Source organism: Cetorhinus maximus, chromosome 14 (genome assembly GCF_964194155.1).
Source record: "Cetorhinus maximus chromosome 14, sCetMax3.hap1.1, whole genome shotgun sequence".
Classification (NCBI taxonomy): Eukaryota; Metazoa; Chordata; class Chondrichthyes; order Lamniformes; family Cetorhinidae; genus Cetorhinus; species Cetorhinus maximus.
The window spans coordinates 13,134,020-13,158,860 of NC_135892.1; the positions used below are offsets into that span (position 1 = coordinate 13,134,020).

Below are 24,841 nucleotides of genomic sequence, written 5' to 3' on the forward strand. Positions count from 1 at the left end.
AAGACCCTATATCCTTGAATATTAAGCTGCCAATCCAGCCCCTCTCTCAACAATGTCTCTTTGACAGCAACGACACCATATTTCCATGTGTTAATTTGTGCCCTCAACTCATCTGCCTTATTCATCAGGCTCCTTGCATTAAAATAAATACCATCCAACCTTGCCAAGCTCCCTTGTGTCTTAACTGGCCTATAATTTCTATGCCTTCCAGACTCACTTGCTCTCTCTCCTAATTTTGGCTGTGCATCTCCCCCTGCTGAACCTCCTCTCAGGATCCCATCCCCCTGCTGAGTTAGTTTAAACCCTCCCCAACAGCACTAGCAAACCTCCCCGCAAGGTTGTTGGTCCCATTCCGGTTCAGGTGCAGCCCGTCCACCTTGTACAGGTCCCACCGCCCCCAGAAACGATCCCAATGTCCCAGAAATCTAAAGCCCTCCCTCCTGCACCATCTCTCCAGCCACACATTCATCTGGACTAACCTCCTATTTCTATACTTACTAGCACCGGAAGTAATCCAGAGATTACTACCTTTGAGGTCCTGTTTTTTAATCTGCTTCCTCCATTCTGCATGCGGGACCTCATCCCTCCTCCTACCTATGTTGTTGGTACTAATATGCTCCACGATCTCCATCTGTTTGCCCTCCCCCTATAGAATGCCCTGCAACCGTTCAGTGAAATCCTTGACCCTGGCACCAGGGAGGCAACATACCATCCTGGAGTCACGTCTACGGCTGCAGAAATGCCTGTCTGTTCCTGTTACTATTGAGCCTCCTACCACAATTGCTCTTCCCCTCTCCCCCCCCGCCACCCGGTGCAGCTGAGCCACTCACAGTGCCATGAGCGTGGCTGCACTCCCCAGAGGAACCGTCACTCTCGCCGTTTTCCAACACAGAAAAACGGTGAAGTTATTGTTGAGTTCAGGTGGCGGATGCTGTGGAATGTTTGTTTTCAGATGGAGTACTAAACGATGCCTTTTCGTGAATCTTTTGCACCATCGGCACTGACTTAGAATTCTGAAATATCATCTTTCTTCCCTTCTCTGAGAGTGTACAGTCAGGCGGCTCCGTGGGTAGTAATATGACCATTTGGCGATGCTCATTAACCCATTCTGCCAGATTTTTCTCCACTTTAAAATCAAGTTGCACACTTGTTAATCTTCCTCAAAGGCATTGTGTTGGGTCACTGGCACACTATAGTCTTGTCGATTGGCTGGGTGATTGCCGCTAGAATTGAAAGGGATGGGGGGAGGATATCTAAAGGTTCCTGCATGTAATTTTAAATTAATGAAGTTTAGTAGTTGCCAGTGACTAACTAATAATCTTCTGTCCATGTTTGAACCAAGGCTGTAGTGAGGTCAGGAGCCAAGCGACCCTGGCAGAATCCAAACTGGGCGTCAGTGAGCAGGTTATTGCTAAGCAAGTGCCACTTGGTAGCACTGTTGATGACCACTTCCATCGATAGTAGACTGATGGGGTAGTAATTGGCCAGGTTGGATTTGTCCAGCTTTTTGTGTGCAGGACATACCTGAGCAATTTTCCACATTGCTGGGTAGATGCCAGTGTTGTAGCTGTACTGGAACAGCTTGGCTAGGGCAAGTGCTGGAGCACAAGTCTTCAGTACTATTACCAGAATATTGTCGGACCCATAGCTTTTGCAGTATCCAGTGACTTCAGCCGTTTCTTGATGTCACTTGGAGTGAATCGCATTGGCTGAAGACTGGCATCCGTGATGCTGGGGACCTCCGGAGGAGGCCAAGATGGATCAACCACTCAGGAAAAGACGAGGCAGTTTTAATTAGCAGAATAAGCTATCGAGATTCCAAGTCCATTGTAACAGTGGCCGGCAAAATAATAATTACTGATTGGGGAGGAAAACCATCAGCCAAACTGTAAGTGGCTTAATGTGCTTTACAACTAATGTTCTAGAATGTTCTGTTTACCGGGGCAAGTGATGTTTCAATTCTTAGGGCAAGGCATGGGCTGCGCAGCCTTACCTGAAGGTGGGACAGTGTCACCTGCTACCAGTGTCTCACACACACACACTCCAAATTCCTCCAGGTGTGGCATTAGTTAACAGTCCTTTTGTTCCAGTGGTAAGAGAAATAGGAGTGGAACCTACAAAAAGGTGAAGAGAAACTGAGCAGTTCATGAAATTGTGCAAAAAATTATAAAAAGAGGATAGAATGTGGAGAAAACAAAGATTTTAGGTACAGTCAGATGAAGTAGTGTGGGAGAAGGATCACGGCAAGCTCAAACACCAGCATAGTTAGGCTGAGGTATAGAATATAAAAGTTAGGATATAATGTTGGATTTGTATAAAACACTAGTGAGGCCACTGGAGTATTGTGTGCAGCTCTGGTCACCACATTACAGGAAGGACGTAATAGCTCTGGAGAGAGTGCAGAGGAGGTTTACAAGAATGTTGCCAGGGTTAGAAAAGTGTAGCTATGAGGAGAGATTGGATAGGTTGGGGTTATTTTCCTGAGAGCAAAGAAGGCTGAGAGGTGACTTGATTGAGGTGTACAAAATTATGAAGAGAATAGATAGAGTGGACAGGATAAAATTGTTTCTCTTGATGGAGAATTCTAGAACCAGGGGACATAGATTCAAGATAAGTGGCAGAAGGTGTAGGGGGAACATGAGGAAGAACTTTTTTAACGCAGAGGGTAGTGGGTGTCTGGAATTCACTGCCCAAGTTGGTGGTAGAGGCAGAAACTTTAAACTCTTTTAAAAAGTACCTGGATCTACACCTTAAGTGCTGTAATCTGCAGGGCTATGGGCCGGGTGCAGGAAGGTGGGACTAGAAAGGGCACCTGGTTGTCCTCAGGCTGGCATGGACAAGATGGGCCGAATGGCCTCCTTCTGTGCTGTAACTTTTCTATGGTTCTATGGAATGACCTGTTCCTGTGCTGTAAACCCTTCTTTTTCAAAGAGAACAGATATATTAAAAGTAAACTGGCATTTTCTCCTCTTCACACTTCCTGCCTATTGCAAATAACTTGACATGTCTTCAGTTTATGACTGTATGCATATTAACATCTTTCTATTTTTAGATATTCTGTGACAAGCCTTGTGTAGCCTTGAAAAATGTCTTAAAACTGTGGTGTTTAGTTTTCATAAATAGATCCATTTTAAAATTCTCAAAGTTTTGTCATCTAGTGGATCAGAATGATTTGATTCTGCATTGACCATGAAGCTGAGTGTTGTAGGATTTGGAATTGTATAGATTTTCTAAACGGGGAGAGAACTCGGAAAAGGAGTTAGGTGACACTCCTAGTGTCGGGTGTCTTCCACAGATAAGTACGGAGCCTAACAGGTGAACAGCTGGAGGCTCAGGAAAGCAGCTACTGGCTTCTAGGACATCCACTTGAGGTAGACTGTTGGGCAAGTGTGCACATTCTGTTGGATGGTGATTCTGATTGTGTTGTGAAGCTGTGAACACTGATCCTAAAGCCAGCCTGGCAGCAGCCTTTGTCAGTTTGACAGTTACCTGTGTCCATTGCACCGAGGACAGTCTAGCTTTGCTCAATGCCATCGTTTTCTCTGAAACGCAAAGAGAGTAAGTCCTCGTGCCAACCCTGAATTCAAAGTGACAAAGTCACTGGAGAAAGGCCGTAATGAAGAGAAAATTCATAAGCGATTACGAGGAATTGAACTGCAAACGCGAATTAAATGCATTTTCAAGAACTTTACCAATGAAATATTATTTGTTTAAACAACGTTATGCTTCTGTCTTTTTATACTTTTCCCCTGTTTAGTTGATGTTCCATTTGGGCAGTTTTGACTGACTAATGTGCCTTTCCCCTGTGAATGTGGCACCAGAAAAGAGTCCCTGTTCATGAATCCCAATGAAAAAAAGTATTTTGAAAGGGATGAAAAGGTTTATTTTGTGACTGTATCTTTCAGTGTATTCTTTCTCTTTACCAGCCACCCTCACAATAAATATTGCTTATTAAATGAAGCATAATAAGATTAAATGACGAACCAGAAAGTGTTTTAAATGCCTGAGTTCTGACCTCAGTGTAAAACGTTCAATCCTAGATGATCGATCAGGAAGTCTGTTCTAAATATAAACAGGACTGCAACATTTAAAATTGATATTTTATTCTAGTCATCTTTTTGTTTGTTAGTGAGTTCAAGCAGTGATTATTAGGGAAAAATGGTGCTTCATGCGTTTTGTTAGTAATGTTACCATTTTCCTCCTTGGTTCTGGGATTAGGTGCCAATGGTGAATGATTTGTTGCTCTATGCAATAGTGGATCCTTTTATTTAACATCCTATTGGACTTCTTATTCAATCTATTGTGGTATGCTGAGGTGGAATTTGAAACATGTCTGCCTATTAAAAAAAGTTTTTTTGGATCAGCCTTCACTCTGGATTAAATAGAATAGGCCTATAGTCTCTGGCATTTAGAAGAGTTAGAGGTGATCTCCTTGACATGTATAAAATCCTTAGAAGAGTTGACAGTGGATGCTGAGAGGTGGCTTTCTCCCCTGGCTGGAGAGTCTGGAATGAGGGGACATAGGTTGAGAATAAGGCCATGTGGGACTGACGTGAGGAGAAATTTCTTCACGCAGAGGGTTGTGAATTTTTGGAATTCTCTACCCGCTCCTCCCCCACCCACCCCAGAGAGTTGGATGCTCAGTTGTTGAGTATCTTCAAGACCGAGATCGATTGGTATTGGGCACTAAGGGAATCGAGGGATTTGGCAGTAAAGTGGAATTGTGATAGATGTTCACCCATGATCTTATTGAAGGCTGGAGCTAGGGGTGGTATGGCCTACTCCTGCCTATGTTCGCTCTATCCTGCTAGATAATTGTTTCCAAAAATCAAAAACAAATCCACTTTTGTAGGTGAGTACACATTTTTTTTATATATTAAATGTCTAATGTAGGAAATTGTGGGTGTTATAAATGTGCGTTGAATATCATGTCGTACCAATTAGATACTAAAACCCATTGACTTCATTAAAGCATTCCTAGCCCTCCTGTCCACCCCCCTCTGCGAGCAGCCTCCTCGTGTGCCAAATGCTACTCTCTCTCGAGCACCTCCTCATTCTTCCGATTTCTCCCATCTTACCATGGAGCAACACCTCTTGATGACGCAAAGGGATATCATGCATCAGGCCTTCCTTTTCTCAGTCAGCCACACAAGGGTGCTCACTTCATTTCTCACATCCTCCCTCTTCACACCCTTTACTTTTTATAAAGAAACGCATGTAATCCAAAGTCTAAAGAAAAGTTGATTCATTGAATGGCCCTCGCAGATGTGGTATGACAGTGTGATTTGTAAAGTGGAACCCAACGTATTCAAACACGTCTGGATTATTTTTGCACCATTATCTAATGTGTGCTAAAAGTGCCTTGGGTTTTAATTTGTCATTGGTCAGTGATTCCATGGACTGTACAGGGTGCAAAACATTTATTTTGTCTCCCAGTGATAAGGCTGAACCTTTGTGACTGTGTTGAAATTCTTGCAACTGGTGTTGGTTTCTCCTTGTGTTACACTCTTATCGTGTTCTCATTTTTATGAATGGGTTTCTTCCCCCCCCCCCCCCGCCATTCAAGCCGCTGTACTTTGGAGAAAAGTGTTAATACAAAATTTAAACTCTGATTTTTAATGATCAGAAGTGCTACGCTCGTGGTCATTCACTGTTGCACAAGAGTCTGCATACATATGATTTATTCTGCAGAACTGATCACTAAGTTATTGTCATGGTGCTGGATTGGAAACCTTTTGTGTGAAACTGTCCAGTGTTTTGTCGAGCTGTGCACATGTTACTTTGTCATTAAAAAAATGTCTTTACCAGCTAGTACACTCCTTATAATAATCCATATTATGGCTCCAGGCCCTGAGCCAATAGCTCCCATCAGTCAGCATCACCTGATCCTGTCTCTGCTTATTACAGGACACTTCATTGCAGTAAAGCAACTAAAAATAATTTACTATTTGAAACAGGGACATTGTGTGCAATATGTAGTTAATTTGAGCTTTGGCAGCTATTCGAATTTCCAGTTTAAGGCAGTTACCGTGCAAGCATTAACAGCACACACGATGTAGGACAGTTGAAGAAGTGCTGAGGCCTCACATCCTTTAAAAAGTACCTGGATGAGCACTTGGCACGTCATAATGTTCAAGGCTATGGGCCAAGTGCTGGTAAATGGGATTAGGTCAATAGGTCAGGTGTTTCTCGCGTGTCAGTGCAGACTCGATGGGCCGAATGGCCTCTTCTGCCCTGTGATTCTGTGAAGCGGCAGGAGTAGCAGTTGGAAGGCCAACCTTGTATTAAACATGAAGCTCCTCCAGCCCAAAACGGGTTTCAGTTTGTTTATTTTGATGCATGTTATACGTTTATAAAGCCCTTTCTCAATACAAAAGGCCAGCGGTTGAATAAGTGTCTGAGGTTCGGCTTTAATTTAATTTTGAAATGTTAGTAAAGTTCCTTAAGGCAGAAAGGAGGCTTCTGACATTGAAAACCAGCCTCTACGTCATTTTACAGTTTCTGCTTACTACTTTCTCAGAGTATAACCGGGCTGTGTTGGTCTTTGCATATTTGTTCCAGTGCCTCGCTTTTTTTTGTATATTTTAAGGATAGTTGTCTGATCCCGAATCAGTCCCAATTTGTCTCGATTAGGTTCCTAGATCAGATTTTCACCTGTGCAGTCAGAAGAAGCACAGTTTTCAATTGCAGAAAAATAATTGAGAGGTTTATAGTTGTTACTTTGACAAAAAATGGGCGTGGGGTGTACATTGAAAACCTCAAGATGTATCTGCCCTAGCATTGTATCGACTTCCCCATTAACTGGCCCTTTTAAACATAGTTTAAAACGGATTATTAACTTTGGGCTGTTTTACTTCAGGCAAAATGTCAAGGCCATAGTGCAGTGGAGAGGGATTCACCCACTGATACAGGGATGAGAGGTTTTATTTATAAAACTTATCGAAACTTGAGGCCCTTTTCATTATGACAGGAACGGTTAAAATGAGACCTAATGCAGTTGTTTAAAGTTGCTTGCCAGCGAGTGAATAACAATAGGGCTTAAAATGATCAAAACCACAAGGGGGGATGTTTTGGGAGATATTTTCTTAAGCAGTGATAAGAAGCGAATGCCAAGCAGAATTCATAATTGGCTTCAGAAGGGGATATGAATAAATATTTGATAAAGAAAAGACACGGTAATGGGACTAGATGGATAATACTCCTATGAAATGCTCTGGGGCCTTTGCCCACATTAAAGGTGCTATATAAATGCAAGTTGTTATTGTTGCCCGGCTTCCTAAAGTCTTCTACAATCTTTATTTTAATTTTCTAACCACGCTTTTCCATCTCCTCCCTAACCCCCCCACCGCCATCCAACCAGGAAATGGGTTTCCTCAGCCATATGTTGATGTTGTTCCATAAAATTCGGAAATTCAGGTCATTAATGTGCCTTGTAAAATTGGCTCCAATACAGATTCCGACAACGTCCTTTCATTCTGAGAAATGTTCTCGTGCACCCACCCTTTACCTTCCGCCTCCAACCCTCCCTCTCTCTCCGTGTGGACACATTTAGAACACTCATAAAATGAGAGCAATTGGCATCACCCAAAATGGAATCATTGCGATTTCACCACGAATGCAGTTTAACTCTGACTTAGCCTTTGGTTCCTTGTTAGATGTGTAGTTTTTTTTTTAAAAATAGTTTGAATAGTCATATCGATGTATTATCATGTGGAAGGCTGTCCTTGATTCTAATGAGAGATCCAGTTATCCTATCTATGGTAGTTTGCAGGTTTTGAGATATTTGGGTGTACAGGCCTCACAGAGTAGACAAGGCTCCACTTGATGTGGCGGCTTTCTAAACCAGTGAATCCATGGTTGACTGGGAGGAAGAAGCCTTTCCTTTTTGGCATCGGTCCTCAAGGGCGTGTTAATCAATCTATCGCACAAATTTCCCTTCCTTTTGGCCTCTGTGTGCGGCACCCATCAGCCAGTCTCTCCCTTGTCTGTTTTCTTCGCGATGACTGACGTGATGTTGACTCTGTTTAGCCGTGGCGGGAGTAGCACATCGGGTTTTATTGTTGACAGACTGTTAGCTGGAGCACTGTAAATATTTCTGCTCTTACACCAAACCTGTTTTCCTCAGGCATTGTAGGAAGGCCTCCAATCAGTAATAACTATGGGAAACTATAACTTGCGTTTCTGTATAAGGCCCGGCTCTTTAAAGGGCCTTATTTTGAAGGGCCATGAGGGCTCGAAATGTTGACTGATTTCTTCTCCGCCGATGCTGCCAGACTTGCTGAGTTTTTCCAGGTAATTCTGTTTTTATTTTGTTCCGGCTCTTTAAAACTTGGAAAACAATAATAAAACAATCTAGCACTCAATAAAAAAAATTCAATAAAATCAATTTTTAAAAAAACCTAGCACTCTCCAATTGCAAATTTCAAATGATTCCCAACATGGATAAGAGAATTCCAGATTTCCACTCCCTGTTTGTGTGGGTTGAGGTTTCACTGATTTCACTGCTCAATGGCCTCTCTCTAATTTTCCCCCTGATTTGAATCCCCACCCCCACCAGGGGGAAATAGCTTCTTTTCTTGTGCAGTTGAATTCTTTTATCGTTTAAGACACCTCAATTAGATCACCAGCTCCCAACCTTCTCAACTCCAGGGAGCACAAGCCAAGTTTATGGAACCCGCCATCATAATTTAACTTTTAATCCTTGCTTTCACTCTGCTGAATGCAGTTGCTCCAAATGGGCCAGGTCAAGGCTCTATGCAACTGAAGCATCACTTCTTCACTTTGGAGTTACAATTGCCTGGAGATTAAAGCCAACATCCTATTAGCCTCGTGTATGTGGGCATTTGGTTTATAGCCTACCTGGGCACCCAAATTGCTCCTCCACAGCACCTACTCTTGCACCATAAAGAAAATTAAAATGTCTGCTGCATTCTCTATCAATCCAATCAGCCACTTCAGGGAAAAAAAAAATCAACTACTTTGTTAACTATAACTTGCCTTTATCAAAATCAAACTGGTCATTCTTGACTAATGCAGTCATTCTTAATGGCTAACTTACCTTTGTCATTTTCCAATATATTATGAACTTTGGCAATACTCTCAAAATTTTGAACACAAACCAGTTTATTAAAATGACCACTGCAGATCATGTGCCCTTTGGGATTCTGAGTTCCAGACAATCCTAAGTCTCAAGCAAATAGCTAATTAAATATGAACATTCACAACCATCCAGAATTCACATGTCCCTTTGTTTTTTTTTTATTCATTCATGCAATGTGGTGTCGCTGGCTAGGCCAATATTTATTGCCCATCCCTAGTTGCCCTTGAGGTGGTGGTGGTGAGCTGCCTTCTTGAACCGCTGCAGTCCATGTGGTGTAGGTACACCCACAGTGCTGTTAGGGAGGGAGTTCCAGGATTTTGACCCAGCGACAGTGAAGGAACGGTGATATATTTCCAAGTCAGGATGGTGAATGGCTTGGAGGAGAACTTCCAGGTGGTGGTGTTCCCATGTGTCTGCTGCCCTTGTGCTTCTAGATGGAAGTGATCGTGGGTTTGGAAGGTGCTGCGTAAGGATGCTTGGATGAGTTATTACAGTGCATCTTGTAGATGGCACATACCTGTGCCACTGTGCACCAGAGGCAGAGGGAGTAAATGTTTGTGGATGGGGTGCCAATCAAGCGGGCTGCTTTGTCCTGGATGGTGTCAAGCTTCTTGAGTGTTGTGGGAGCTGCACTCATCCAGGCAAGTGGGGAGTATTCCATCACATTCCTGACTTGTGACTTGTAGATGGTGGACAGGCTTTGGGGAGTCAGGAGGTGAGTTACTCGCCACAGAATTCCCAGCCTCTGACCTGCTCTTGTAGCCACAGTATTTATATGGCGAGTCCAGTTCAGTTTCTGGTCAGTGGTAACCCCCAGGATGTTGATAGTGGGGGATTCAGCGATGTTAATGTCCAGGAGTGATGGTTGGATTCTCTCTTGTTGGAGATGGTCATGCCTGACACTTGTGTGGCGTGAATGTTACTTGCCACTTGTCAGTCAAAGCCTGAATGTTGTCCATGTCTGCTGCACTTGGACATGGACTGCTTCAGTATCTGAGGAGTCGTGAATGATGCTGAACATTGTGCAATCATCAGCGAACATCCCCACTTCTGACCTTATGATGGAAGGAAGGTCATTGATGAAGCAGCTGAAGATGGTTGGGCCGAGGACACTAACCTGAGGAACTCCTACACTAAAGTCCTGGAACTGAGATGACTGACCTCCAACAACCACAACCATCTTCCTTTGTGCTAGGTATGACTCCAACCGGTGGAGAGTTTTCCTCCTGATCCCCATTGACTCCAGTTTTGTTAGGGCTCCTTGATGCCACAATCTGTCAAATGCTGCCTTGATGTCAAGGGCAGTCACTCTCACCTCACCTCAGGAGTTCAGCTCTTCTGTCCATGTTTGAACCAAAGCTGTAACAAGGTCAGGAGCTGAGTGGCCCTGGCGGAACCCAAACTAAGCAGGTTATTGCTAAGCAAGTGCCACTTGATAGCACTGTTGATGACCCCTTCCATTACTTTACTGGTGATCGAGAGTAGACTGATGGGGTGGTAATTGGCCGGGTTGGATTTGTCCTGCTTTTTGTGTACAGGACATATCTAGGCAACTTTCCACATTGCTGGGTAGATACCAGTGTTGTAGCTGTACTGGAGCAGCTTGGCTAGGGGCATGGCATGTTCTAGAGCACAAGTCTTCAGTACTATTGCTAGAATATTGGCAGGTCCCATAACTTCTGCACTATCCAGTGCCTTCAGCCTTTTCTTGACATCACGTGGAGTGAATCGAATTGGCTGAAGACTGGCATCTGTGATGCTGGGGACCTCCGGAGGAGGCTGAGATGGATCATCCACTCGGCACTTCTGGCTGGAGATTGTTGCAAATGCTTAAGCCTTATCTTTTACACTAATGAGCTGGGCTCCCTCATTAAGGAGTGGTATATTTGTGGAACCACCTCCTCCAGTGAGTTGTTTAATTGTCCACCATCATTCACGACTGGATGTGACAGGACCGCAGAGCTTAGATCTGATCTGTTGGTTGTGAAATCATTTAGCTCTGTCTATCACTTGCACACCAAACAGCATAAGGAGCAAGTAGTTCTGTGTTGTAGCTTCACCAGGTTGATACCTCATTTCTAAGTATGCCTGGTGCTGCTCCTGGCATGCCCTCCTGCACTCTTCATTGACCAGGGTTGAACCCCTGGGTTGATGGTAACGGTAGAGTGGGGGAATGCTGACTACAGGAAGTTTTGCAGCTTACTGGAAATCCTCTGCTTTACAAAACCTTTCAACTAAAGCATCAATTTATCTAAGAAACTACAGGCCTGCTACAAAAGAGGCTGAGACATCATAAATTGTAATTATATTGCTTTTCCCCTCATCCGTATCTAATATTTATGTAAGTGATAGTGTGGGTGAGTCAAATGACTGAGATGTTGCTTTTTTAAACCTCTGAAGCAAGCGCGTGATAAATAACCTTATTATCTTTTAATTTGCAATTACACATTGGAGGATTGAACAGTAGCAACAATCTTTTCGCTGGTATCACTCAGCAGCCTAGGATGCATGCCATAAGGAACTTAATGACTTGATCTATGGATAAGTCCCAAACTAATTCCTTTTCTACAGTTACCTCTTACCAGTTGTTCTGTATCTTCCTTCAATGTACCAACGTTTCCTTTCCACCATTATTTCAAAATATTAAATATACCTTTATCCTCCACAATTAGACTTTTCCCTTCATCGTTGAGCAGTTCTTCTCTCTCCCCCGCTGTGCCCCTCTGTGTGTCTCATTATTCTTCCACTTTTTTAAAAGCATTTTATGATTTCCTTTATCTTTTTCCATATTATCTTGTAACTGTTAATCTGCCTTTTACATCCTCGCTACATTTACAATACAATTCTTTATCCTTCATAATAGTTAATCCTAAACCAACAAGATTTGTGTGCAGCTTCTGGCTGAGGATATCACTTTTGCAGTTATTGACTGAGTGCTCTCCATGAAGGCTGACTAGATGACTAAAAGGGACTTTGCAGTTTGGACTACGTTATGAACTAGTCCAGCATCTGCCAACAGTATAGCTTGAAATAACTCTGTCCTTTATCACCTTAACAGTGCTGTTTCTTCACCCCAGTGAAAGAGAGATTGGTTTGCATTTCTGCAGCACCTTTCGCAACCTCAGCCCTGTCTCAAAGCCCAGCCAACGAAGTACTTTTAGAAGAGCAGTCCCCGTTGTAACGTAGGAAAGACGGCAGCCAATTTGCACGCAGGAAGCTCCCACACACACACAGCAATGTGGTAATGGCCAGATAATCTGCTCTCGTGATTGTGAGTGAGGGATAAACATTGGTTAGGGCACCAGGAGTAAGCTCCTCTTCAAAATGGGGCGAGAGGATGTTTTACATCCACCTGAGAGGGCAAACAGGACCTCGGTTTAACATCACATCCGAAAGACGGTACCTCCAACAGTGTGGCACCCCCCCTCGGTACCACACTGGAGTGCCGGCCTAGATTTTGTGCTCAAGTCTCTGGAGTGGGATTTGAACCCGCCACCTTCTGACTCGAAGGCAAGAGCGCAACCAAATGAAGCACACCCAGCTCACAACTCCAGGTATGCTTACTGGGTTATTTTGCTGCCCTGAGTTGAGATTGGGGTATCAATGTGCACCGACATTGCACGGTGTCCTGCTTGAGCTCGCTGTATTCCACCTGAGATCCTCCTATCATCGAGTGAAGTCTCGTTATTTCATGCTGGCGGGGAGTGTGGTTTTAGCTGCACTGATCCCTGTGCGCATTTGGGACTCTTGGCTCCTAAATGTTGTGCGTAAGCTGTCTGCACTTGGGCAAGGGTGGGTGGAGGGTTGTGTACCTCCAACCTCACTAAAATGCTTAGCTTTTGGTCTGCAATGCTCTTAACATACGCACACCAAAGTGTATAGTCCCTTTTATAAATGCTGGGTAATTTCCTGCGGTGTAAGCCTCGTCTCTTTTAACTTTGGGTTGCTGAGTAGCGATGATGACTGGTGTGGTTAGAAACCCATCACCACACTTAATCCACCTTTCTATCTTTCCCCTAGTGATCTCCACTCTCGCTCAAATTGTCTCCACTTCTTAAAATCTGAATAACACCACAAAACCTGACGCCTATGGGGAAAAAAGTAGCAAACAGACAAAAATTCTTTTTAAAAAAAAACAAAATTTAAGAATAGAAACATAAATCCTATGCAGATTTTTTTTTTTTTTCTTTATTCTTTCATGGGATGTGGGTGTCGCTGGCAAGGCCAGCATTTGTCGTCCATCCCTAACTTCCCTTGAACTGAGTGTCTTGCTGGGGCCGTTTCAGAGGGCAGTTAAGAGTCAACCACATTGCTGTGGGTCGGGAGTCACATGTAGGCCAGACCAGGTAAGGACGGCAGATTTCCTTCCCTAAAGGGGCATTAGTGAACCAGATGGGCTTTTACAGCAATAATAGTTTCATGGTCACCATTACAGAGACTAGCTTATAATACAGATTTATCAATTGCATTTAAATTCCACCAGTGGTATATGAAGCTGGGTCCCCAGAGCATTAGCCTGGGTCTCTGGATTATTCCGCTATGCTACCATCTCCCCACAAATGAATGAATGAAACTCTCTTATGAGCCAAAGACTTTCTATTTCTTTCTTTATAATGTTTTTAAAACATTCCAGCCACCATTTTTCTCTCCTTACATCCAATCCACGTTGCGGTGCAGCTTAGAGGTTCCACCCCACCCACCCCCGCCCATACTTGTCACCTTGCCTAAATTACTGCTCTTTGAGCATGCCTGGACACCAGGAGTTAGCAAGCTATGAAATCATGAGCCGGGCACAGCCACCACCTCCTGACTGGCTGCTTGGGCCCACGCTGCACTTCCAGCCTTGGTTACTGCATATCTCCTCTCTGTCGATATCTCTGCCTCTCCTCCCAGTTTAAAGATCGATTCTAACACCTTTGATACCACCCCAGCTGAGATCAGCTCACTCAACGCAGATTAGACTGTTGAACTTTGGATGCTTTACCTTGTGTGACTAATAGCAAACCAACAGCAGCTTTACAAAGAAAGACTTCTAAATGTTTTTACACGAAAAAGGCCTATTTTCTAAGGATAATCCTGATGGATGGGCAGCATTTTACAATTGGTCCAGTGACTCACCATCTAATGATATTGCTTGAGAAGTAGAAAACAGTGGGAAGAAGAGCGCACACAGATCTAGAGCATATTGTGCTAAAGTAATGTATTATAGGTTACATAAAAGGCTGAATTCACAGCTGCAACACGCAGAAGTGACATTGATGTCGTAGCGTTCTAATTTTGGTACAGTTGAGTTTTTTTGCAAAGATGTATGTAATTACATTTTCATTCTTCTAAGATATTAGTGGGCTGCGAAATAAGGCTATTGGGACTAACAGACCTTTCCTGCTTCCTTATTCCTGTTAGTACCAGAACCCATGTATGTTCCTGAATAACTTGTAATCTTTGCAAAGGGTGGAGATTTCAAACTTTATAACTGCTTCAGACATTGATAGCAATGTTTGTGCAAATTAACCTTTGGCCTTGTGATTTAACTATAGTTCAGGATTGATGCGGTGGTGGGGGTGGGCACAGCCATTGTATTACTGTTTATTGCTCAACATTGGATGGTGTAGGTTACCATGTAATTACTGGATTGTCGTTTAAAAACCCATCTGGTTCGCTGATGTCCTTTTAGGGAAGGAAATCTGCCGTCCTTACCCGGTCTGGCCTACATGTGACTCCAGACCCACCGCAACGTGGTTGACTCTTAAATGCCACTCAAGTTGTCAAGAGAGGGCAATTCACCATTGCCTTCTTGAGGGTAATTGGGGACGGACAACAAATGCTGACTTTGTCAATGCTGCCCACATCCCTAGAATCAAGTAAAAAAGAATTGTTCAAGTTGCTACCTTTTGATAACTAACAGCAACCAATTAAAACGAGACAGACTGTTTAGTGTATCTTATCTTTGCTAAGCTGGGGATCATTCTCCTTTTCTTTTTTTTTTTTGAAGGAAAAGCACATGCCCGGTGTTTGGACTTACATGAGCTGTTCTTTGATGTCCTTTTCTTTGTGAGAGGCCTTTGAATTTTTTTGAGTGAAACTCGATGGGTCGTATGGTTGTAAAGAGTGACATCTATTTGTTTTATGTTTAGGGTGCTCTGGGTCATATGGAACACTGCAATTGGTAACATAACCTTCACTAACTGTGGTTTCCCTTTGCAGTGACAACTACATTGTACGTGTCAAAGCTGTGGTTATGACCAGAGATGACTCGGGATGGTTACCACAAGATGGAGGTGGTCTCAGTCGAGTTGGCGTCTGTAAGGTCACTCAACCAGAGGGCACTGGGAGAAGTGATTTTCTCATCCATGGTGAACGACTTCGAGACAAACTGGTAAGTCAGGCGGTTTTTGTAAGGAAACTAAATACATCATTTCCAGGTCTTTAAGCAGCAACGGAATTTTTTTTTAAGTCAAGGAAGGCATTTATTTGGATCGTTTATGACTTAATGTATACCAATTTTGATTTGACCTCAACATATGCCTTTTGCCCCTCTTTACAAGTTGCTTTGGTCAACATTCAGCAGCTCCTGAAGCAACATTTTTATCACTTTTTTGTTCAAAGCCACAAAAGTTGACAGCACTTACTGTCCATTCCTGATTGCCGGTGGTACCCATATTATCCTCGAGCTGCCATCCTTATGATGGTGTTAGGTCAGCAGGTCCAGCATATTGATCCAATAGTCACAAAGGGATGGTATTATGTGTCTTACTCTTACATTCTACCCATTGTGAACCTGAGGTCATCCAAAGCTCTGCTGCCCATTTCCACACTCCCACCAAGTCCTGATCCCCTATCACCCTTGTGCTCACTAACCTACATTGGCACTTGGTCAAACAAAGTCATGGTTTTAACATTCTCATCCTTACTTTCAAATTCCCCCAAGGCCTCAGCTCTCCCTATCTCTGGAACCTCCTCCAGCCCTGCAACCCTCTGAAATATCTGCGCCGCTCTAATTCCGGCCTCTTGAACGTCCCTCTAATTTCCATCGCTCCACTGTTGGTGGCCGAGCGTTTGGCTGCCTGGGCTCCAAGCTCTGGAACCCCCTCCATAAACCTCTCCACCTCTCTACCTCACTTTCCTCCTTATAAAGACACTTTTTAATACCTACCTCTTTGACCAAACGTTTGGTCACCTCACCTAATATCTCCTTATGCGACTCAGTGTCATGTATTTTATAACACTCACTCCTGTGAAGCACCATAGGATGTTTTATCACATTAAAGGCTCTACGTATATATAATTTGTTTGTACTGTTTCCCTCTTCATGTTCAATTTTATTATACAGTACGCATTTTAAATGAAACTGTAAACCCACAACTACCCATCCTCTGTGTTCATAATTACATAAAATGAGAAGAACAAATCTAGGAACTCAGGGTCTGAGTATCTTGTGAGCTTTCTATTGGGTTAAAGGATTCAAATCTAAATGGAATGCTGGTGAATTGCATCTAACTCCAGGACAAACGTGGTCACCTCTCTAATAAGACCATGTCGTGTAGGAAATATTGTTGCTCATGCAAACAGTAATTTCTGTTCATTGGCCTTTATTAGAAAAGTTTGTACTATGTGATGGATCTTCATTTTAATTAAGTTGGAGTGTTGGGCAATAATTAGGATTGAACACACCAGCCATTTCACCATCTCCATCTGCCTGTCAGTTTCAGGAGCGCTGGAAAACAAATTCAACTCATGAGCTGTTTCCTAGCACAAACTATTTCCAAAGTCATTGGTAATAAATTGTATGAACGTTTGCAAGAGAATTTTCCTTCTGTGTAGGTATTGTAAAATAAAGAAAATCTTGTTTTGGCTTTTAATCTTAGATAATACAGTAATGATGTGAACAAATGGGATTCATGTGATTGCAGAATGACTGTAATTGAGTTACTATGCATGTGGAAATGGTAATGTAGCGCTTAGTACCCAGCTTGCACCCACGTCACCCACAATCGAAAATCACTTCTCAGGCAGCCCAATTAATATAAAGAACCTGAGGATCTTCCAGTGTCAACGTCTCATAGAATTACATAGAATTAGCAGCACAGAAACAGGCCATTTGGCCCAACCGTCCTTACCTGGTCTGGCCTACATGTGACTCCAGACCCACAGCAGTGTGGTTGACTCTTAACGGCCCTCTGAGATGGCCTAGCAAGACACTCAGTTCAAGGGAAATTAGGGATGGGCAAAAAATGTTGGCCTTACCAGCGACGCCCACATCCCATGAAAGAATAAAGAAGATAAAATAAAGATTTATTTTTCTATTCTCACTATTCTTAAATTCCATTTTTGAAAGAATGGTATGCATGCTCTGCACAAGCCTACACCCACCCTCTTCATTTAACCTGACCTTCTGCTCCTTCCCCCATGTGTTTATCTAGCTTCCCCTTACGTGCAACATTTCATTTCATAAAGTGTGCTCCAATTGAGTATAGGAAGAGCAATCTGTTAAAATTACCAAAGATGTTAAGTTACAGTATTTCTAAATTGATTTTGTTTTTTTTTTGCTTCTTAAACCCCCTTCATGTCACACTCTTTCCCGTTGCTAACATGAAGGAAACATTGAGGAAAAAAAAATCAAGTTCACCTGATGGAATAACCTGTCACATTTGAGCCTTGCATATTTGCTGCATGTACCATGACAGGGGACAGTGTCCTATTTGACACTACACCGGGAGTACAGAACTGTGACAATGTGGCACTGGAAATTCAGACCTGGAAACGTTTCAGTTATGTCTCACCTTGTTTTTTCCTATTTGCCCATGGGATATGGGCACCACTGGTAAGGCCAGCGTTATTTGCCTATGCAAGCAGCTAAGAGTCAACCACATTGCTGTGGATCTGGAGTCACATGTAGGCCAGACCGGGTAAGGATGGCAGATTTCCTTCCCTAAAGGACATTAGTGAACCAGATGGGTTATTACAACAATCGATGATGGCTTCATGGTCACCATTAATAATGGCTAGCTTGCAATCCCAGATTTTTAATTAATTGAATTCAAATTCCACCCCCTGTCATAGGGGGCGGGATTTGAACCCATGTCCCCGAAGCATTAACCTCTGGATTACTAGTCCAGTGACAATACGCCCCCGTAAAATGCTCCTTTTGTAATGTTGGTTCTGACCTGGTAGTTATTAATAGTTGCCACCTTTCATCGTTCACTCTTGTCAATTAAAGCTTGATATTAATACTTTGAAAGGACACAAGTTAGTTGACTTGCTGATTTGCAACTGATACACTTCCTGATGCTATTTAATAAGCTACTGCAGAATTATACTGTTCTAACTTTGCAAACCTATTTCTTTAAGAAAAAAACGACTAGTAATTGAAAGGAATTATGCAATAGGTTTGATAAGTTGAAGAGCATTCACGGTTAATGAAACCCAGACAACGTGTAAGCTCGGACTATGGGGTGGGCGGGGTGCTGGTGTTCGATTCTATCTATGGCTAAATGGCCAAATTAAAACTATGTTGAAAATTGTTGGCTTGGTTTCATGTGGCAGAATACCTGTAGTGAGCATTTTTTTCCCCCTGCGATTCTTGCCCCATCATCCATATTTCATTAAAATTGTTAATTTGTGCAAAGTTAAAGGAGGCTGGTAGGTATGGAAGGGGCTAAAGCCTAGTGAAAAAAATAATTCGTTCTACTCGAGACCTTAACTAAACTGTTATGTTTCTGTAATGAGAGTTGGAGTTGCTGTTACTTGCACCAAGGAATATGGAGGTGTTGGCAGCCCCATGGTTTGAGAGAACTACTTTGATGCACAATCTGTCATTTACAGCAATCGGATGATTGAAGTGGGCCAATGAGTTTAAAGCGGGATTTTCGTTTTTGTTCTCTGTACTGTTGGCAGTTTGAGGTTGGTGCTGTGACTCTTACTCGTGGACCTCATTTAATTTTTTATGACTATGTTTTCTCTTGCACAAGATTGTATTGGAATGCTTCTTGAAGAAAGACCTGGTTTACACTAAAGCAACACCTACATTTCACCATTGGATGATTGACAACCGGAAGTTTGGACTTACGTTTCAAAGCCCTGCTGATGCCCGAGCATTTGACCGAGGAGTAAGAAAGGCAGTCGAAGACCTGACGGAAGGTACTGCGTGTCTACTTTGTCAGCCTTTTATTACCATTTCCGACAAGCAGAATTGTGGACGTGCCTAACACGGCAAGCGCACAATTTCCTTTCTCACAAGCGCACAAGCCTGCTCCGAACCACGGTGAAAGGCGTAATGTGTACTGGCAGGGAGGCTCATCTCGCAATAGTTTTTGCTTTGTAACTGGTCAGTTCGTGATTTCACGTCTATCATGTAAATAAATTTGTGTAAAGAAGGTGATTACTGGCATTTATTTGCACTGTTGCCTTAATGTTGCGCAAACCTGTGTAAATCTGCATATCTGTCTGATAGAAGCACAAATGCTGATTGCTCAACTTATGGATTCATTTAAGAAGAAAGAATTTTGGACTTGACACTGGGCTGAATAATTGCTCGTGATGCCATTTAACTGCTGGAGGGATTCACTTGCCGTTTTGCCTAAATTGAGCCGAACTTTGTGATTGTGACTGTGACCAAACTGGGTGCAGGGAGAGGAGTCTGTTATGCTGCCCATTCAGGAATAGCTAGCTTGCAAACCTTCAGTGTTCCACAATGATTTGGTCAGAATTTGTCAGTGATGCTTTGTTAAAGAATGCTGGATCTTTGCATTTCCCTTAGCCCTCATCGTGCCAGTGGGGAGCAGAAACCCGTGTGTGCACTCCAGACGTTGCTGTCAGTTTCAGTGGTGTAATGCCAATGAACGTTGACAGTTTAACCATCATTACTACCACAAAGCCCTGGCCAATAAGTTAACCGGCCTCAGCCATTGCAACAATTATCCTCGATAGCTATAAGTTTGCAGAAGCAAAATTGCCCTAGGCCTGCATTTGTTAGCACTGTCCAGTGAAGATTCCTTTTTGAACTAAATTCACCCAACCATTGGCACTTGTGCCTTCACATGTGGGGCTCTGAAAATCCCTTCCTAAACCTCCACCTCTCTCTCCTTTTTAATATGCTTTTTAAAATCTACCTCTTCAACCTGGCGTCCATCCTAATATCTCTTCATAGAAGAACAGAAAATGCTGGAAACACTCTCATCAGGTCTGACCCCATCGGTGGAGAGAGAAACGAGAGTGAATGTTTCAGTCGGTGACCTTGCATCAGAATTCAGAAAAAGCTAGGGATGTAACAGGTTTTACGCAAGTGAAGGGGTTGGTGGGGGGTGGGATAAAGAACAAATGGGAAAGTCTGTGATCAGGTGGAAGACAGGAGATTAAATGGCAAAAGGGATGATGGTAACGGGACAGGTAAAGACAAAAGATGTGTCTAGAGGAGGTATGAATAGCCGGGGCCTGGGCATGGGGGCGGTGGGGGAGGCGTGAGGGGCCCAGGGCCTGGGGGGTGGGGAGGCGCGAGGGGCCGGAGTCTGAGCCTGGGGGGTGGGGAGGCGCGAGGGGCAAATGCAGAATCAGCATCAGCTGCTGTCTGAGAAAGTGGGAGCGGTAGTTACAGTCTGGAATTGTTGAAATAATGTTGTGTCCAGAAGGCTGTAAAGTGCTTAATTGAAAGATGAGGTGTTGTTCCTTGAGCTTATTTAGAACAGTAGGAGGCTGTGGTCCGAGTGGGAATGGAGAGTCAAAATGACAGGCGGCCGGAAACTCTGGGCCAAGTGTGTGGACAGAACGGAGATGTTTAGCAAGGCGGTCATACAATCTGTGTTTGGCCTCCCCAGTGTAGAGGAGACCACATTGTGAGCAGTAATCACTGAATTATACTAAATTGAAAGAAGTATATGTAAATCAGTAGGACACTAAGGGGACCCTGGACAGTGAAATGGGAGGTGGTGAAAGGGCAGGTGTTGCATCTCCTGGGCTTGGGTGAGAAGATGCTGTGGGAAGGGGAGTGGCTGTTCTGATTGGAGAGAGTGGACTAGGGAATTACAGAGGAAATTGCCCCTTTGGAACGCTGAAAGGGGAAGGAGGGACAATCATGGTGGCATCATGCTGGAGGTAGTGGAAATGGCGGAGGATGACCAGTCTAATAGGAGGATGGTGAGGTGGAATGTGAGGTGAATTCTATTGGGTGGGACAAGAGGGGGTGAGAGTAGAGGAGTGGGAAATGGGATGGACACAGTCAAGGGCCCCGTCAGTCATGGTGGAGAGGGAATCCTCGGTTGGGAAAAGAAGCTGATATATCGGAAGCTCTGGTATTAAAGGTGACATTGTCAGAACTGATACAACCGAGGTGGAGAATCTGGTAATCGAGTCCTTCATAGGAAGTGTAACCAAGGTCACTGTGCTGACAGACTATTCCTAAAAATGGAGATAGAAAAGCTGAGAAATATCTCCTCGGGTGACTCAGTATCAAAATTTGAAATGCCTTGGGGTATTTTACTACATTAAAACTTCTAACTTGTTGCTTGGACAGATTATTGGCTGATTTATCTGGCACGGTACGATTATATCAGGGTGTCACTTGTCTGGGACGTCGATTGATGGTCATAACTCAGTTGTGTCAACATCACGTTGTTACTTGTCTTGCCTCAGGATAGCTCTTCCCAACTGGCGAACCCATCTCCAAGTTTTAGGAGAAATTTGCAGGATTAATTTGGCTGGGGTTTCAGGATTGTTGACAAGAGGGTTGGTCCCATTTTTCTTCTTTCATGTCTATTGGACCTGACACACTCCAAAAGTGGCTTCATAAGCCAATCAGCATGGCTCAGTAGTGTGCAGGTCAGAGCAGGAGCAGCCTCCCTTCCCCGAAGAACATTCGTTAAATCATTTGAAGGACAATCTGGCAGTCTTCCTCTTTGCTCTGGTGCTAACCCACAAGCAACCAGATTGAGTGAATTTAATCTAAACTGCCAAACCTCTGAGCTTTTCTCAATTCTAAGTCATAATCACAATACGACTGTAATCTTCTGAATAAAATGTTTCTTTTCTTGGCGAATTACATTACTGACATGCTGTAATCACTTTGGGAGATTCGGTTTTTTTAATAATGCACACTTTCCTCTCAGGGTCAACAACATCCTCTTCAACAATTCAGAACGAAGTGGAGGTCGGCGACGATGATGTTTTTACAGTAAGTAGGAGCTACTGCCAATATTGGCAACTCTTTTCACTTGTATCAACTCGCAGAATGCATTTTAACATTTTTTTTTTAATTCACATTCTTTGAACTAACTGTTTTGTGAAAATGCTCAGGACGTTTCTGACAAACCTAGAATTCTGCGCAGCGGAATAATACAATGCTCGTGAGTGGCGTTTGTGGGACTGGGAATTGTGAAAACATGTTCAAGTGTTGCTAAGCAAGGCTAAAACTTGTGGCTCTTTTAGAAGTTTGGAGTCTGCTGCTCTTTACTGTGACCATGGGCTTGAAGTTTAAACAGTCAAGTTTTCAGGGTGATGCTGCTATCTAAAATCGCACTGTTTAAACACTTCAGCCTAATGTTAATCAGTGGGAGGAAGTCACTGCAGTCTTCCTCTATCGTTTGAGAATACAATTGTTTGTTTCTCTTTGTTTAAGTGATGGGGGTCTGTTCTGAACATAGTCTCAATGACAAGACAACTTTAAACTTTGACTTGTAAATAATGTGCTAAGTCATTCAAATGAATTAGTTTCTCATTAATTTATTTGTTGAATAGTTGAGCAGTATCGGATATATCCCTCTCCCTTGCCAATGTTGCTTTTAACGTTGTCCTAATGTATTTGTGAATAGTGGAAGCCTGGGAATATTTAGCTCAATGGTAAATGTATAAATATGGATTGCTACTTCCTTGAATCTTGGCATCGCGTTTCCTTACAAGACAGAATGTCTATCTAAAGAAATCTGTGTGGTCACATACTCTCTAACTAAGAAAAGCTGGCATTGGCCATCCGTTCTTTTTCAGAAGTTGCTTCTGGCAGAATCATTTCAAAGTTTTTTTCCCTTTAGCACTGAATAACGATGCACATCAGCTGCATTCAGTGATGAATGTGGCTTGGGAGTTCAAAGGCTGGGATAAACCTTGATGTATAAAGAGCCTTTAATTTGCAACACCACCACCAACCCCCTGCAAAAATGGCAAAAAGTGGTTGGGGGCAGTGAGAGGTATTATAGATATTTAAAAGAGAAGTCATTTGTGAAAGGTTCGAATGTGATGCCTAAACCTTTTACTGAATAGCGTAAGTTGCAAATGATGAATTAAACTGCTAAGCTACAGGAAGTATCCCAAAAACAGTAACTGGAAATGTTTAATGAAACACTCGAAAAGATAATCAAATTTGTCAAACAGCACTCCAGTCTGCTTCAAATGAGTTGGAGTTGAATCCACATTAAACTTGTCACCAGATCTGACTTTGTACCATCTCCCTCCTCCCTGTTAAGCTTCAAGTTGTTCAAAGCCTTGATCAGAACCCATCTGGAGTACATGTAGTGTTTAGCTGTAGGCAGAGTTCCTCAGGAAGGATATATTGGTCTTTTAATTGGACATGTTGCAAATTCACCAGAATGATACTGCAGCTTAAAGGATTACACTGAGGAGAGGGTTGCACAAAGCTGGTTTATATTCGCTTCTGTTTGAAATGTTAGCAGGTGGTCTGATTGAGGTGTTGAAAATGAGAGAGAGGATTTGATTGAGTAGATGAAAGGAAACTTTTTTTTTTAGGTAGGGGGAGCCCAGAATAAAGAAACACCATCTTAACATCAGAGCCCGGCCAATACAGGGGTGTATTCAAGAAACATCTCTTCACACAAGGGATAGTAAATATTTGGAACTCTCTTCCCAACACGCTGGAGCATGGACTGAGATTAGTAGATTTATTTTTTGTGGGAGTGAGGGTATCGGGGGGCAAAAGGTAAATGGATTAAGTGGCACTATTTTGAAGATAAGCAGGTGAGTTCTCCCCAATGTCCTGCCAATATGCATCCCTCAAACAGCATCACAAAAGCAGATTATCTGGTCATTAATACATGGGTTTGTGGGAGCTTGCTGCGCACAAAATTGGCTGCCACTTTTCCTTCATTATAGCAGTGACTGCACTTCATAACTACTACTTGGCTGTAAAGTCCTTTGAGAAGTCAGGTGGTTGTGAAAGGCGCTATATAAATGAAAGTTTTTTTTTCTTTCTTAGAGGTACAGATCATCCATGATCTGATTGAATAGCAGGACAGGCTTGAGGGGTTGAATGGCCTCCTCCTGTTCCTAACAGCGCTCACACAGCCTTCATGGACTTTAAGGAACAGTGTTTCTTGAAGCCACTCACAATATATTGATGGTATCCAGTGCTGCTGTACCAAGAGAATGGCTCCCTCAGCCTCAAACTCACATGTCTTCAGTAGTGAAGGTTGGTGCACCATCAGATCATCCAACTATTCCATTTCATCCCGAGTGACCCTTGCCCATCTGACTATGTGATAACCAGCATCTGCAACATGTGCATCATGCTCCCGGCAGCCATCGCTGGCTGCATTCCTGCCGCACTGTGATTTGCCCTGACGGATGGGACTCTGCTACTGGATAATTCCAGGATGAGCACCAAAGGTTTTATGTTGAACACCAGGTCCACTGATCCAGTCCAATATCAGCCTCACCCAGTTGCTTGTTAGGACAGGCCTGTGAGTGCCAACGCTGAAGGATTGATTTGGTTTTCAATATCTTGGACGGAGGGAACTCGGTTCT

The 24,841-nt window shown here is 43.2% G+C and overlaps 1 protein-coding gene across 1 annotated transcript in view; it reads left to right on the top strand.

Moving 5' to 3' along the window:
• spred2b (sprouty related EVH1 domain containing 2b) overlaps positions 1-24,841 on the top strand; it is an 83,702-nt gene that overhangs the window by 6,908 nt on the left and 51,953 nt on the right. The window contains exons 2-4 of the mRNA XM_078556507.1: positions 15,305-15,476; positions 19,069-19,237; positions 22,198-22,262. Coding sequence (XP_078412633.1) covers positions 15,305-15,476; positions 19,069-19,237; positions 22,198-22,262 — 406 coding nt within the window. The remainder of the gene's footprint in view (positions 1-15,304; positions 15,477-19,068; positions 19,238-22,197; positions 22,263-24,841) is intronic.